The sequence below is a fragment of the Nerophis lumbriciformis genome, linkage group LG08 (assembly GCF_033978685.3).
Source record: "Nerophis lumbriciformis linkage group LG08, RoL_Nlum_v2.1, whole genome shotgun sequence".
Taxonomy (NCBI): Eukaryota; Metazoa; Chordata; class Actinopteri; order Syngnathiformes; family Syngnathidae; genus Nerophis; species Nerophis lumbriciformis.
Genome location: NC_084555.2, coordinates 3,673,301 through 3,687,756, shown reverse-complemented (window position 1 = coordinate 3,687,756; position 14,456 = coordinate 3,673,301). Strand labels below are relative to the sequence as shown.

Genomic DNA, 14,456 nt, shown 5'->3' with positions numbered 1-14,456 from the left:
GTATGGACAAAAGACAGGAGGACGGTGCCATTTTCAATTTCTTGCAGGGGGGGCACACTGTCATGGGAAACTACTACTTCTGCCAGGTGGTACCGTATCGGTTCAATTGTGAACGGTACCCATCCCTAATTGGGTGAATGCTCCAAAGCATGCACACATATGGTTTTCTACACCAAAATTCATCTATTTATTATTATTCAACAACTTCTTCTTCATCTTCAGATTTTGCGCTCTCCCGTCCACATTTTTCCCCCAATTCAAACCGTTCCTACTTCAAACTGTTCAGCCTATTTGGGAATTGCGGGATCTCCCTGGACAAATTCCATAAATTCCCAGACTTTCAGGTATTCCGGGACATTTTTACCATTCAAAATGAATTGGCCATTTTTCACATTTACACCATTTACACATTTTTATACCTATTCAAACCATTCCCCCGTCAACACAATCCACCATCCTGGAAATTCAAACTACCCTTTTTCCAAGTTCAAAAAAAGTATAGGATTTTCCAGAATTCCTAGTTTTCCAAAGCCCTATTTTCACCCTTTTTTCTGGCGACTACGTCTCCCACATTTTTCAACCCACTTCAACCGTTCCACCGTCAAAACATTCCTCTTAATTAGGACAAAAAACGAAGTATTTTTTTTAACTGGAAAAATTCCCCGTTTTCCCCGAAATACCAGGAATTCCGTAATACCATTTTAAAAAGAAGTAGTAACATGTTGAATTGCGAAATGCCATCCATTTTCTGGATGGATGGCATTTCTCAATCCAACATGTAACTACTTCAACATTTCTCGACGGATTAGAAAAAATTCAACACCAACCATTTCAACTCATTTTAGACCATTCAAGTTTTTTACCATTTAAAAACAAATTCCCAAATTTTGGGGAAATTCCCATTTAAATCAATGGGACAAAGTTCCACAATTCCCACATTTTTAATCTGATTCAAACTGTTCCAACTTCAAAATATGGGACGGCGTGGCGCGGTTGGGAGCGTGGCCGTGCCAGCAACCTGAGGGTTCCTGGTTCGATCCCCACCTTCTACCAATCTCGTCACGTCCGTTGTGTCCTTGAGCAAGACACTTCACCCTTGCTCCTGATGGGTCGTGGTTAGGACCTTGCATGGCAGCTCCCGCCATCAGTGTGTGAATTTGTGTGTGAATGGGTGAATGTGGAAATAGTGTCAATGTGCTTTGAGTTCCTTAAAAAGGTAGAAAAGCGCTATACAAGTATAACCCATTTATCATTTAACCCAGTGGTCCCCAACCTTTTTGTAGCTGCGGACCAGTCAACGCTTGAAAATTTGTCCCGCGGACCGGACGGTGGGGGGTTTATTTTAACTAACTCAACGCCAAGAAAACGGAAATGCTGATTATCGGTCCTGCTAAACACCGACATTTATTTAATAATACCACCTTAACATTTGACAACCAAACAATTACACAAGGCGAATCAGTAAAGAATCTGGGTATTATCTTCGACCCAACTCTCTCCTTTGAGTCACACATTAAGAGTGTTACTAAAACGGCCTTCTTTCATCTCCGTAATATCGCTAAAATTCGTTCTATTTTATCCACTAGCGACGCTGAGATCATTATTCATGCGTTCGTTACGTCTCGTCTCGACTACTGTAACGTATTATTTTCGGGTCTCCCTATGTCTAGCATTAAAAGATTACAATTGGTACAAAATGCGGCTGCTAGACTTTTGACAAGAACAAGAAAGTTTGATCATATTACGCCTATACTGGCTCACCTGCACTGGCTTCCTGTGCACTTAAGATGTGACTTTAAGGTTTTACTACTTACGTATAAAATACTACACGGTCTAGCTCCGTCCTATCTTGTCGATTGCATTGTACCATATGTCCCGGCAAGAAATCTGCGTTCAAAGAACTCCGGCTTATTAGTGATTCCCAGAGCCCAAAAAAAGTCTGCGGGCTATAGAGCGTTTTCTATTCGGGCTCCAGTACTATGGAATGCCCTCCCGGTAACAATTAGAGATGCTACCTCAGTAGAAGCATTTAAGTCCCATCTTAAAACTCATTTGTATACTCTAGCCTTTAAATAGCCCCCCTGTTAGACCAGTTGATCTGCCGTTTCTTTTCTTTTCTCCTCTGCTCCCCTTTTCCTTGAGGGGGGGGGGCACAGGTCCGGTGGCCATGGATGAAGTGCTGGCTGTCCAGAGTCGGGACCCGGGGTGGACCGCTCGCCTGTGCATCGGCTGGGAACATCTCTGCGCTGCTGACCCGTCTCCGCTCGGGATGGTGTCCTGCTGGCCCCACTATGGACTGGACTCTTACTATTATGTTGGATCCACTATGGACTGGACTCTCGCAATATTATGTCAGACCCACTCGACATCCATTGCTTTCGGTCTCCCCTAGAGGGGGGGGGTTACCCACATATGCGGTCCTCTCCAAGGTTTCTCATAGTCATTCACATCGACGTCCCACTGGGGTGAGTTTTTCCTTGCCCGTATGTGGGCTTTGTACCGAGGATGTCGTTGTGGCTTGTGCAGCCCTTTGAGACACTTGTGATTTAGGGCTATATAAATAAACATTGATTGATTGATTGATTATTTTTATCATTTTTTTTTTTTTATAAAGAAATACAATCATGTGTGCTTACGGACTGTATCCCTGCAGACTGTATTGATATACATTGATATATAATGTATATATTGTGTTTTTATGTTGATTCAATAAAAAAATAAAAATAAAATAACAAAAAAATAAAATACAATTTCTTGTGCGGCCCGGTACCAATTGGTCCGCAGCCCGGTGGTTGGGGACCACTGATTAACCCATTTACCATGTTACTACTTCAACATTTCTCGACCGATTTGAAAAATTCCAACACCAACCATTTCAATTCATTTTAGACCATTTTTTTTTACCATTTTAATAAAAATTCCCGCTTTTCCTGAAATTCCCATTGAAATCAATGGGACATTCTTCAAAGTTCCACAATTTTACCACATTTTTCATCTGATTCAAACTGTTCCAACTTCAAAATATTCAGCTTGTTCAGGAATTGTGTGCTCTACTTCAACAATTCTAAAAAAAAAAAAAAAAAAGGATTTCAGTTCGACTTTAGCATTGGCGCATTCACACGCAATTCCTTCAGGAATTGCCTCATCTAGTTATTATTACAATAAAGTTAAAGTTAAAGTTAAAGTACCAATGATTGTCACACACACACTAGGTGTGGTGAGATTATTCTCTGCATTTGACCCATCACCCTTGATCACCCCCTGGGAGGTGAGGGGAGCAGTGGGCAGCAGCGGTGGCCGCGCCCGGGAATCATATTTGGTGATTTAACCCCCAATTCCAAGCCTTGATGCTGAGTGCCAAGAAGGGAGGTAATGGGTCCCATTTTTATAGTCTTTGGTATGACTCGGCCGGGATTTGAACTCCCAACCTACCGATCTCAGGGCGGACACTCTAACCACTAGGCCACTGAGTAGTTTTATCCTTGTTACTTTTTTGTATAAGAAAGGCACTGACACGGCTGTTTCACACCGTTTGGAAAAGCGAACATTTTTCATGTCATTTTTTGTATGAAAAAGCACTGACCTGGCTATGTTCCTCTATCTGTAAACATTTTTTTTTTTGTATAAAAAGGCACTGGCCCTATTTTACGACTACTTTATTTCACACTAGATCTAAAATTTGACATTTTTATGTAATTTTTTTTTGTATACAAATCACTGACCTGGCTATTTTTTACCTTCTGAGATAGAAGCCGCATTCCCTTTCACACTGTCTGTAAACATTTTTTTTAATTTTATACCATCTGTAAATGTCAACTTTTTTCTTGTTACTTTTTTGTATAAAAGGCACTGATCTGCTATTTCACACTATCTATAAACATAGACTTCTTTTCATGGTCTTTTTTTGTACAAAAAGGCTATTTTACAGTACTGTATCTATAAAAGTTGACATAACATTCTCAGCCCTCTGAGTGTAAAAGTTTTTTGCTTGTTACTTTTTTGTATAAAAAGGCACTGACTGTTTCATCTTTAAAAGTTGTAATTTTTAACGTAATTTTTAGTTTATTTGTGAAAAAGCACTGACTTTTGCACTATTTCACACTCTTTGTAAACACCACCTTTTTTTCTTGGTACTTTTTTGTATAAAAGGCACTGATGGCTATTTTACACTATATGTAAACATTGATATTTTTTTTGTATGAAAAGGCCCTGACTCAATTTCATGCTATTTGTAAAAGTTAACATTTTTCATGTAATTTTTTGGGTATAAAATCACCAACCCTATTTTCTGCCTTCTGAAGTAGAATCTGCAGCCCCTTTCTCACTGGCTGTTAGAGTTTTATCCTTGTTACTTTTTTGTATAAGAAAGGCTCTGACACGGCTGTTTCACACCGTTTGGAAAAGCGGACATTTTTCATGTCATTTTTTGTATGAAAAAGCACTGACCTGGCTATGTTCCTCTATCTGTAAACATTTATTTGTTTGTATAGAAAGACACTAGCCCTATTTTACTACTACTTTATTCCACACAAGATCTAAAATTTGACATTTTCATGTCATTTTTGGGTATACAAATCACTGACCTGGCTATTTTTTACCTTCTGAGATAGAAGCCGCACTCCCTTTCACACTGTCTGTAAACATTTTATTTTATTTTACCCCATCTGTAAATGTCAACTTTTTTCTTTTTCTTTTTTGTATAAAAGGCACTGACCTGCTATTTCACATTATCTATAAACATAGACTTCTTTTCATTGTCCTTTTTTTGTACAAAAAGGCTATTTTACACTACTGTATCTGTAAAAGTTGACATAACATTCTCAGCCCTCTGAGTGTAAAAGTTTTTTGCTTGTTACTTTTTTGTATAAAAAGGCACTGACTGTTTCATCTTTAAAAGTTGTAATTTTTAACGTAATTTTTATTTTATTTGTGAAAAAGCACTGACTTTTGCACTATTTCACACTCTTTGTAAACACCACCTTTTTTTCTTGGTACTTTTTTGTATAAAAGGCACTGATGGCTATTTTACACTATATGTAAACATTGATTTTTTTTTTGTATGAAAAGGCCCTGACTCAATTTCATGCTATTTGTAAAAGTTAACATTTTTCATGTAATTTTTTGGGTATAAAATCACCAACCCTATTTTCTGCCTTCTGAAGTAGAATCTGCAGCCCCTTTCTCACTGGCTGTTAGAGTTTTATCCTTGTTACTTTTTTGTATAAGAAAGGCTCTGACATGGCTGTTTCACACCGTTTGGAAAAGCGGACATTTTTCATGTCATTTTTTGTATGAAAAAGCACTGACCTGGCTATGTTCCTCTATCTGTAAACATTTATTTGTTTGTATAGAAAGACACTAGCCCTATTTTACTACTACTTTATTCCACACAAGATCTAAAATTTGACATTTTCATGTCATTTTTGGGTATACAAATCACTGACCTGGCTATTTTTTACCTTCTGAGATAGAAGCCGCACTCCCTTTCACACTGTCTGTAAACATTTTATTTTATTTTACCCCATCTGTAAATGTCAACCACCGGGGTTTGAACTCACAACCTACCGATCTCAGGGCGGACACTCTAACCACTAGGCCACTGAGTAGGTTCCCTAGTAGTAGCTGCTGTAAAAAGCATTTCTTCCGGTCGCAAACATTAAAACAATTTAAAAATACAAATATGCTATGCTTATATTTTGAAGCTTACTTTGCATTGTACAGGAAGTAACTGTTCACATTTTCAATGCTGTGTGACAAGGGAGAAGTTATGTTTCACGCTGCTGAGCGATAATGAAGAAGTTAACAATTCTACAACATTATCAGACTATTTTTGTTTTGTAAAGAAATAGCCCTTATAGCTCTCAAATAACTTTTTTGTGGACACAAACTATAGACCTGTTTCCTTACTTCCACAATTTTCTAAAATCATTGAAAAACTGTTCAATAACAGATTAGAGAGTTTCATAAATAAAAATAGAATACTCGAAGAAAATCAATATGGATACAGAGCTAATGTTTCAACTTCGATGGCTTTAATTGAAATTACAGAAGAAATTACCAATGCTATAGATAATAAAAAATGTGCGGCAGCAGTTTTTATGGATCTAACTAAAGCATTTGACACAATTAATCACAATATTTTAATCAAAAAACTAGAACGATATGGCATCAGAGGGTTAGTCTTAAACTGGATAAGAAGTTATCTAATGAACAGGAAACAATACGTGAAGGTAGGCGAACACACCTCTACAACGCTAAATATATCCTGTGGTGTACCTCAGGGATCAATACTAGGACCTCAATTATTCAATCTATATATAAATGACATTTGTAAAGTTACAAAAGATTTAAAGTTAGTATTATTTGCGGATGATACAACAGCGTTTTGTTCAGGAGAGAACACACAGAAGATACTACAAATAATAACAGAAGAAATTAACAAATTAAAAAGATGGTTTGACAAAAACAGACTATCGTTGAATCTCAGTAAAACTAAAATAATGCTATTTGGTAACAGTAGAAGAGAAAGTCAAACACAAATACAAATAGACGGAATAGAAATTGAAAGAGTAAATGAAACCAAATTTCTAGGTATAATGATTGATGACAAATTGAACTGGAAATCTCACGTAAAAAATATACAACATAAAGTAGCAAGAAACACGTCAATAATGAATAAAGCAAAACATGTTCTAGACAAAAAATCACTTCATATTCTCTACTGCTCACTAGTGTTACCATATCTGAGTTATTGTGCAGAAATATGGGGAAATAATTACAAAAGTACACTTCATTCATTAACGGTGTTACAAAAAAGATCAGTTAGAATAATACATAATGTTGGATATAGAGAACACACAAATCCTTTATTTATTGAATCAAAGATTCTGAAATTCTACGACATAGTGAATTTGCAAACAGCTAAAATGATACACAAAGCAAACTATAACCTGCTACCCAAGAATATACAACAATTCTTCTCAAAAAAAGAGGAGAAATATAATCTTAGAGAGAAAAGTAATTTAAAACATTTGTATGCACGTACAACACTTAAGACCTTCAGTATATCAGTATGTGGAATTAAATTATGGAATGGATTAAGCAAAGCAATCAAACAATGTACTAATATGATCCACTTCAAGAAACTCTTCAAACTTAAAGTGTTTACAAAGTACAAAGAAGAAGAACCATGATAAACATTCTGAATTTATTTAACTCATCCATTCTTTCATTCTTTCACTCACAAAATAATCTTACTTATCTCAACATATGAAATGTAACTTACTTCACCAATTATTATTTATTTACTTATTTTATTGTGATTACTTATGGAGTATATTGTGAATAAATTGAGAACAGGAAGTGAACAAAAGTTTTAGCAACTGTCATGTAAAAGAAAAGGGGTAGGATTAAATAAGCTTTGCTTCTTTCTACTCCTTTTCGAACATGTTGAAAAGAGAAACTGGAGATTGTGATGTATCATGTTGTATACTTGTATGTTCGAAATAAACTCAAACTCAAACTCAAACTCAAGTGACATAAACAGGCACTTTTTAGTCATAAAAACAACATGAAGAGTCAGTCCACAATTCTGGTTAATTTGTGGTCTCTTCCAGATGGAGACGGAGAATTTGGCCTCAAGCAGTCGCTATGACAACAGGGAGGATTTTGCCGTGGTGGTGCAGCCCTTTTTTAAAAACTCTATCATTCCTTTGAACGCTGTAAGCGAACACACACACACACACACACACACACTCCTATTTAGAAGTGAAGCCAACCATTCACACAATAGCGTGTTCTCTCATCTCCAGGATGGCAGACCTGACGTCACCTACTTCTCTGTGGACTGTTTCCACTTCAGCGAGAGGGGGCACGCCGACATGGCCGTGGCCATGTGGAATAATATGGTGAGCGAGGATGGACGAGTCGGAGCGCTGGGGAAGGACGCGGTCGTCCTGCAGCCTCACCTCAAAACGTGGAAATAACCTCTAAGGCGGGGGTGTCAAACTCAAATACAGAGTGGGCCAAAATGTAAAACTGAACAAAGCCGCGGGCCAAGGTTGAACAAATTAACCTTTTTAATAGGGACCCAAACAAGTTTTGCATTAAATATTGAACAAGCAAGGCTTATATAACTTTATAGTGACATGCAAAATCGAGTTTCAAATAATAATAATAAAAATTAAAAAACATCAATGGCATATCAAATACAATTTAAATAAAAATTGAATGCCCATCCATCCATTTTCTACCGCTTATTCCCTTTGGGGTCGCGGGGGTCGCTGGAGCCTATCTCAGCTACAATCGGGCGGAAGGCGGGGTACACCCTGGACAAGTCGCCACCTCATCGCACGGCCAACACAGATAGACAGACAACATTCACACTCACATTCACACACTAGGGCCAATTTAGTGTTGCCAATCAACTTATCCCTCTTTTCTATTTGCAGCCTTCTGAGGTAAATATCAACATTAACTTTTTCCACAGGCTAATAAATTTGAAAATAAAATAATGAATAAACCAACCATTCAGGACTTTAAACTGCTCAGTTTGCAACACACTGATCTAATCTGCCCAAGCCAGATACCTGCCATCTTTTTTGGTTGCTAGTTCATTAATGTCGGGGCTCAGGCTTTGAGCTGAGGCAACCTTCATTATCGAACCAAGGTGTTCATCAGTCATTATTTCTCATATTCCGCAGTCTTGGGGGCGTGCTTTACAGACACTGCTTTTAATGTCCTCTACGAGCTGACGTCACGTCCACTTTACATCCCTTCTAACAACGTGCCCGCCCAATCACGAGATATGAGCGGCTTCTGTACGCACACACACATAAATGCAACGCATACTTCATCAACAGCGATACTGTTTACACTGAGAGTGGCCGTTTAAGCAACTTTAACATTGTTAGAAATATACGCCACACTGTGAATCCACACCAAACAAGAATGACAAACACATTTCGAGAGAACATCCGCACCGTAACACAACATAAACACAACAGAACAAATACCCAGAATCCCTTGCAGCTCTAACTCTTCCGGGACGCTACAATATACACCCCAGCTACCCCCCCCCCCCCCCCCCACACACACACACACACACACCTTGTAGCGTCCCGGAAGAGTTAGTGCTGCAAAGGGTTCTGGGTATTTGTTATGTTGTGTTTATGTTGTGTTACTGTGTGGATGTTCTCCCAAAATGTGATTGTCATTCTTCTTTGGTGTGGATTCACAGTGTGGCGCATATTTCTAACAATGTTAAAGGTTTTTTATACTGTCACCCTCAGTGTAACCTGTATCGCTGAAGATCAAGTATGCGTTGCATTCACTTCTGTGTGCGTGTTAAAGCCGCACATATTACGTATCTGGGCCAGCACTTCTTGGACTGGACGAAAAGGGGACGTTACAATTCTCGGGAGGGGCACTGAAATTTGGGAGTCTCCCGGGAGGTTTGGCAAGTATGAGAATTAGTGGTGTACCGCGGAACCGCAGCTGAATATGATCGGCGGGTCAGCTCTAGTGTTAATTTGATATCGCCTCACGGGCGAAGTGAAATTACACGGCGGGCAAAATTTGGCCCGCGGGCCAGAGTTTGACACCCATGCTCTAAGGGGTTGAATGCATTCTGAGCTTGTTCCAAATTTCACATAAGAAAAACATAAAGGGAATTAATCAGTTCCAGGGTCAAGCTCTTGCCTATGTAAAACAGTACAGGCATGTACCGACATGCTACTTATTAGCATTAGCGATTTTACATGGCGATTTCAACACCTCCAAATTATTTTTGAGAAAACTACAACTGAGATGCACGTTACAGTCATACAGCTGGTGCATAATAAGTACAATACTTACAGTATTAACACTTTTTAGGGCGCAACAAAATACTAGATTCAGCCAGGACTGAACTGACTCGCCAAAACACCATAAACTATACACTACTGCCACCTAACTTCTCGGACTTGCAACTGGGATTGCAACTTAATGTCATACTTGAAAAGGAGACTCAGAAAAGCGCTAACAAAACTAGCTTTCATAATTAGCTTATTTTAAATGTTGCACTAAAATATGAGATTTTATCATCAAAAACAATATTCATTAAAACACACAAAAGTACCAAAAATTGGTACCATTGAGTACCCGGTATCAATTCTCAGGTACCTTGACTTGGTACCGTATCGGTTCAAATGTGAACAGTACCCACCCCTAATTGTAACTGTCATACAAGTGTAAAAATAAGTTAACCACTATAATATGTTGGACTGCAAAGACAAGATACTTAACGTTCGAACTGGAAATATGTTTTGCAAATATTAGCTAATTTGGAATTTGATGCCTGCAACATGTTTCAAAAAAGCTGGCTATCACCACATGGGCTCAGGAACACATCAGAAAACCGCTGTCAGTAACTATAATTTGTCGTTACATCTGTAAGTACAAGTTAAAACTCTACTATGCAAAGCGAAAGCCATTTATCAACAACACCCAGAAACGCTGCTGGCTTCGCTGGGCCCGACCTCATCTAATATGGACTGATGCAAAGTGGAAAAGTGTTCTGTGGTCTGACGAGTCCACATTTCAAATTGTTTTTGGAAACTGTGGACGTCGTGTCCTCCGGAAACAAAGAAAATATTCATTAAAACAAACAAGTACCAAAAAATGGTACCGTTGAGTACCGATATCAATTCCCAGGTACCTTAAATTTGTACCGTATCGGTTCAAATGTGAACAATACCCATCCCTAATTGTAACTGTCATACAAGTGTAAAAAGAAGTTAACCACTATAATATTTTAGACTGCAAAGACAAGATACTTAACGTTCGAACTGCAAAACTTTTGGTTTTTTTTGCAAATATTAGCTCATTTGGAACTTGATGCCTGCAACATGTTTCAAAAAAGCTGGCACAAGTGGCAAAAAAGACAGAGTGTTGAGGAATGCTCATCAAACACTTATGTGGAACATCCCACAGGTGAACAGGCTAATTGGGAACAGGTGGGTGCCATGATTGGGTATAAAAGCGGCTTCCATGAAATGCTCAGTCATTCACAAACAAGGATAGGGCGAGGGTCACCACTTTGTCAACAAATGCGTGAGCAAATTGTCCAACAGTTTAAAAACAACATTTCTAAATGAGCTATTGCAAGGTATTTAGGGATTTCACCATCTACGGTAGCGTCTTATAGTCCGTAATTTACGGTATCTTTCTTAAATAAACTGCCAATTAAACTAAAGTGCGAATGAGAAAACAAATTCACCATTTTAGTCATTTTTTTTTAGCGTAAAGAAACGTCTCTATGGCTTTAGCTCCAGACTTCTTGTGTTTGTTTGGTATTTTCATTACTGCCACAAGTGGTTGAAAAGTGTATTGCAACTAAATAACGCTGCTGCCCATATGGACGGACCAAGACTGCTGTAAGCTCGGGAAAATCAAAACATTACTTTAAATGTGTATTTTGGGTGGATTTCTACATGTTTTCGACTTGAGGTTCCACTGCAACGTAAATATGCGTTGTTGTTTTTCTTTCCAGCTGGAGCCGGTGGGGAAAAAGCAGACGTATAATCTTTTCACAAACGCCAGAAATAGAATCAAGTGTCCCACAGAGGTATGAAATCACAAGCTCACCGTTCCCCACACTGTTTTTGTTTATCTGGTGTGCTTGATGTACCTGCGACGTGTATTGCAGGAGCATCCTTACATCTTCACAAAGGTCAACAGTTTGCCCAGTGTGGACACCAGCACCACATCGCCACCAACTCACAGCACGCCCACCACAGCCGCGCCACCAACTTGCCCTGAAGGTGTCCCGCTATGGCTGGCTGCAGTGTTGGCTGTTTGCGGCCTCCTCCTGGGCTGGGGCCTCACCTGGCTGCTCTTCGCTTGCAAGGCCAAGAGGAGCAAGATGAGGATGAACGCGACAACAGTGGAGATGAAGAGCGCCTTGTTTTAAAACATGGAACAGTGGAGATGAAGAGCGCCTTGTTTTAAAACATGGAACCCCCCCCCCCCCCCCCCCCCCACGATGGGAAGTCACCTCTCCACACTACAATCACAATGATCACCCTTTAAAATGGCGCATGAATTTACTGTGGCTGTTTTTACTTGATCTCATGGAGATAGTGCAGGTATGCCGAGTCGTCAGATTCAAGTACAATATCCTGCATCACCCAATTTCATTGTCATATTTTTTTATTCAAATGTATAAAAATAAAAAGTATTTTATTAGAATTATTTAAGTGTTGTAGCTGGTCTAACAACTAAATTGACCACCCATTATTCAACAGCATGATTCACATGTGAATGATATAAATACAGTCTATTATACAGCTTTATAATATAAATAGTCTATTTAACAGCATTATTCACATGTGAATAATATAAATTGTCTATTATACAGCATGATTCACATGTGAATAATATAAATACAGTCTATTATACAGCATTATTCACATGTGAATAATATAAATACAGTCTATTATACAGTATTATTCACATGTGAATAATATAAATTGTCTATTATACAGCATGATTCACATGTGAATAATATAAATACAGTCTATTATACAGCATTATTCACATGTGAATAATATAAATACAGACTATTATACAGCATTATTCTCATGTGAATGCTATAAATACAGTCTATTATACAGCATTATTTACATGTGAATAATATAAATACGGTCTATTATACAGCATTATTCACGTGTGAATAATATAAATACAGTCTATTATACAGCATTATTCTCATGTGAATGCTATAAATACAGTCTATTATACAGCATTATTTACATGTGAATAATATAAATACGGTCTATTATACAGCATTATTCACATGTGAATAATATAAATACAGTCTATTATACAGCATTATTCTCATGTGAATGCTATAAATACAGTCTATTATACAGCATTATTTACATGTGAATAATATAAATAAAGTCTATTATACAGCATTATTCACGTGTGAATAATATAAATACAGTCTATTATACAGCATTATTTACATGTGAATAATATAAATACGGTCTATTATACAGCATTATTCACATGTGAATAATATAAATACAGTCTATTATACAGCATTATTCTCATGTGAATGCTATAAATACAGTCTATTATACAGCATTATTTACATGTGAATAATATAAATACAGTCTATTATACAGCATTATTCACATGTGAATAATATAAATACAGTCTATTATACAGCATTACTCACATGTGAATAATATAAATACGGTCTATTATACAGCATTATTCACATGTGAATAATATAAATACAGTCTATTATACAGCATTATTCACATGTGAATAATATAAATAGTCTATTATACAGTATTATTCACGTGTGAATAATATAAATGCAGTCTATTATACAGCATTATTCACATGTGAATAATAAAAATACAGTCTATTATACAGCATTATTCACATGTGAATAATATAAATACAGTCTATTATACAGCATTATTCACATGTGAATAATATAAATACAGTCTGTTATACAGCATTATTCACATGTGAATAATATAAATACAGTCTATTATACAGCATTATTCACATGTGAATAATATAAATAGTCTATTTAACAGCATTATTCACATGTGAATAATATAAATTGTCTATTATACAGCATGATTCGCATGTGAATAATATAAATACAGTCTATTATACAGCATTATTCACATGTGAATAATATAAATACAGTCTATTATACAGCATTATTCTCATGTGAATGCTATAAATACAGTCTATTATACAGCATTATTTACATGTGAATAATATAAATACAGTCTATTATACAGCATTATTCACATGTGAATAATATAAATACAGTCTATTATACAGCATTATTCTCATGTGAATGCTATAAATACAGTCTATTATACAGCATTATTTACATGTGAATAATATAAATACAGTCTATTATACAGCATTATTCACATGTGAATAATATAAATACAGTCTATTATACAGCATTATTCACATGTGAATAATATAAATACAGTCTATTATACAGCATTACTCACATGTGAATAATATAAATACGGTCTATTATACAGCATTATTCACATGTGAATAATATAAATACAGTCTATTATACAGCATTATTCACATGTGAATAATATAAATAGTCTATTATACAGTATTATTCACGTGTGAATAATATAAATGCAGTCTATTATACAGCATTATTCACATGTGAATAATAAAAATACAGTCTATTATACAGCATTATTCACATGTGAATAATATAAATACAGTCTATTATACAGCATTATTCACATGTGAATAATGTAAATACGGTCTATTACACAGCATTATTCACATGTGAATAATATAAATACCGTCTATTATACAGCATTATTTACATGTGAATAATATAAATAAAGTCTATTATACAGCATTGTTCACATGTGAATAATATAAATGCAGTCTATTATACAGCATTA

At 36.6% G+C, this 14,456-nt stretch overlaps 1 protein-coding gene across 1 annotated transcript in view; it reads left to right on the top strand.

Moving 5' to 3' along the window:
* Window positions 1-11,968, top strand: part of plb1 (phospholipase B1) — a 68,743-nt gene extending 56,775 nt beyond the window's left edge. The window contains exons 37-40 of the mRNA XM_061968060.2: window positions 7,617-7,721; window positions 7,812-7,907; window positions 11,531-11,605; window positions 11,687-11,968. Of these exons, the coding sequence (XP_061824044.2) occupies window positions 7,617-7,721; window positions 7,812-7,907; window positions 11,531-11,605; window positions 11,687-11,950 (540 nt within the window). The 3' untranslated portion in view covers window positions 11,951-11,968. The remainder of the gene's footprint in view (window positions 1-7,616; window positions 7,722-7,811; window positions 7,908-11,530; window positions 11,606-11,686) is intronic.
* The last annotated feature ends 2,488 nt before the right edge of the window (window positions 11,969-14,456 follow it).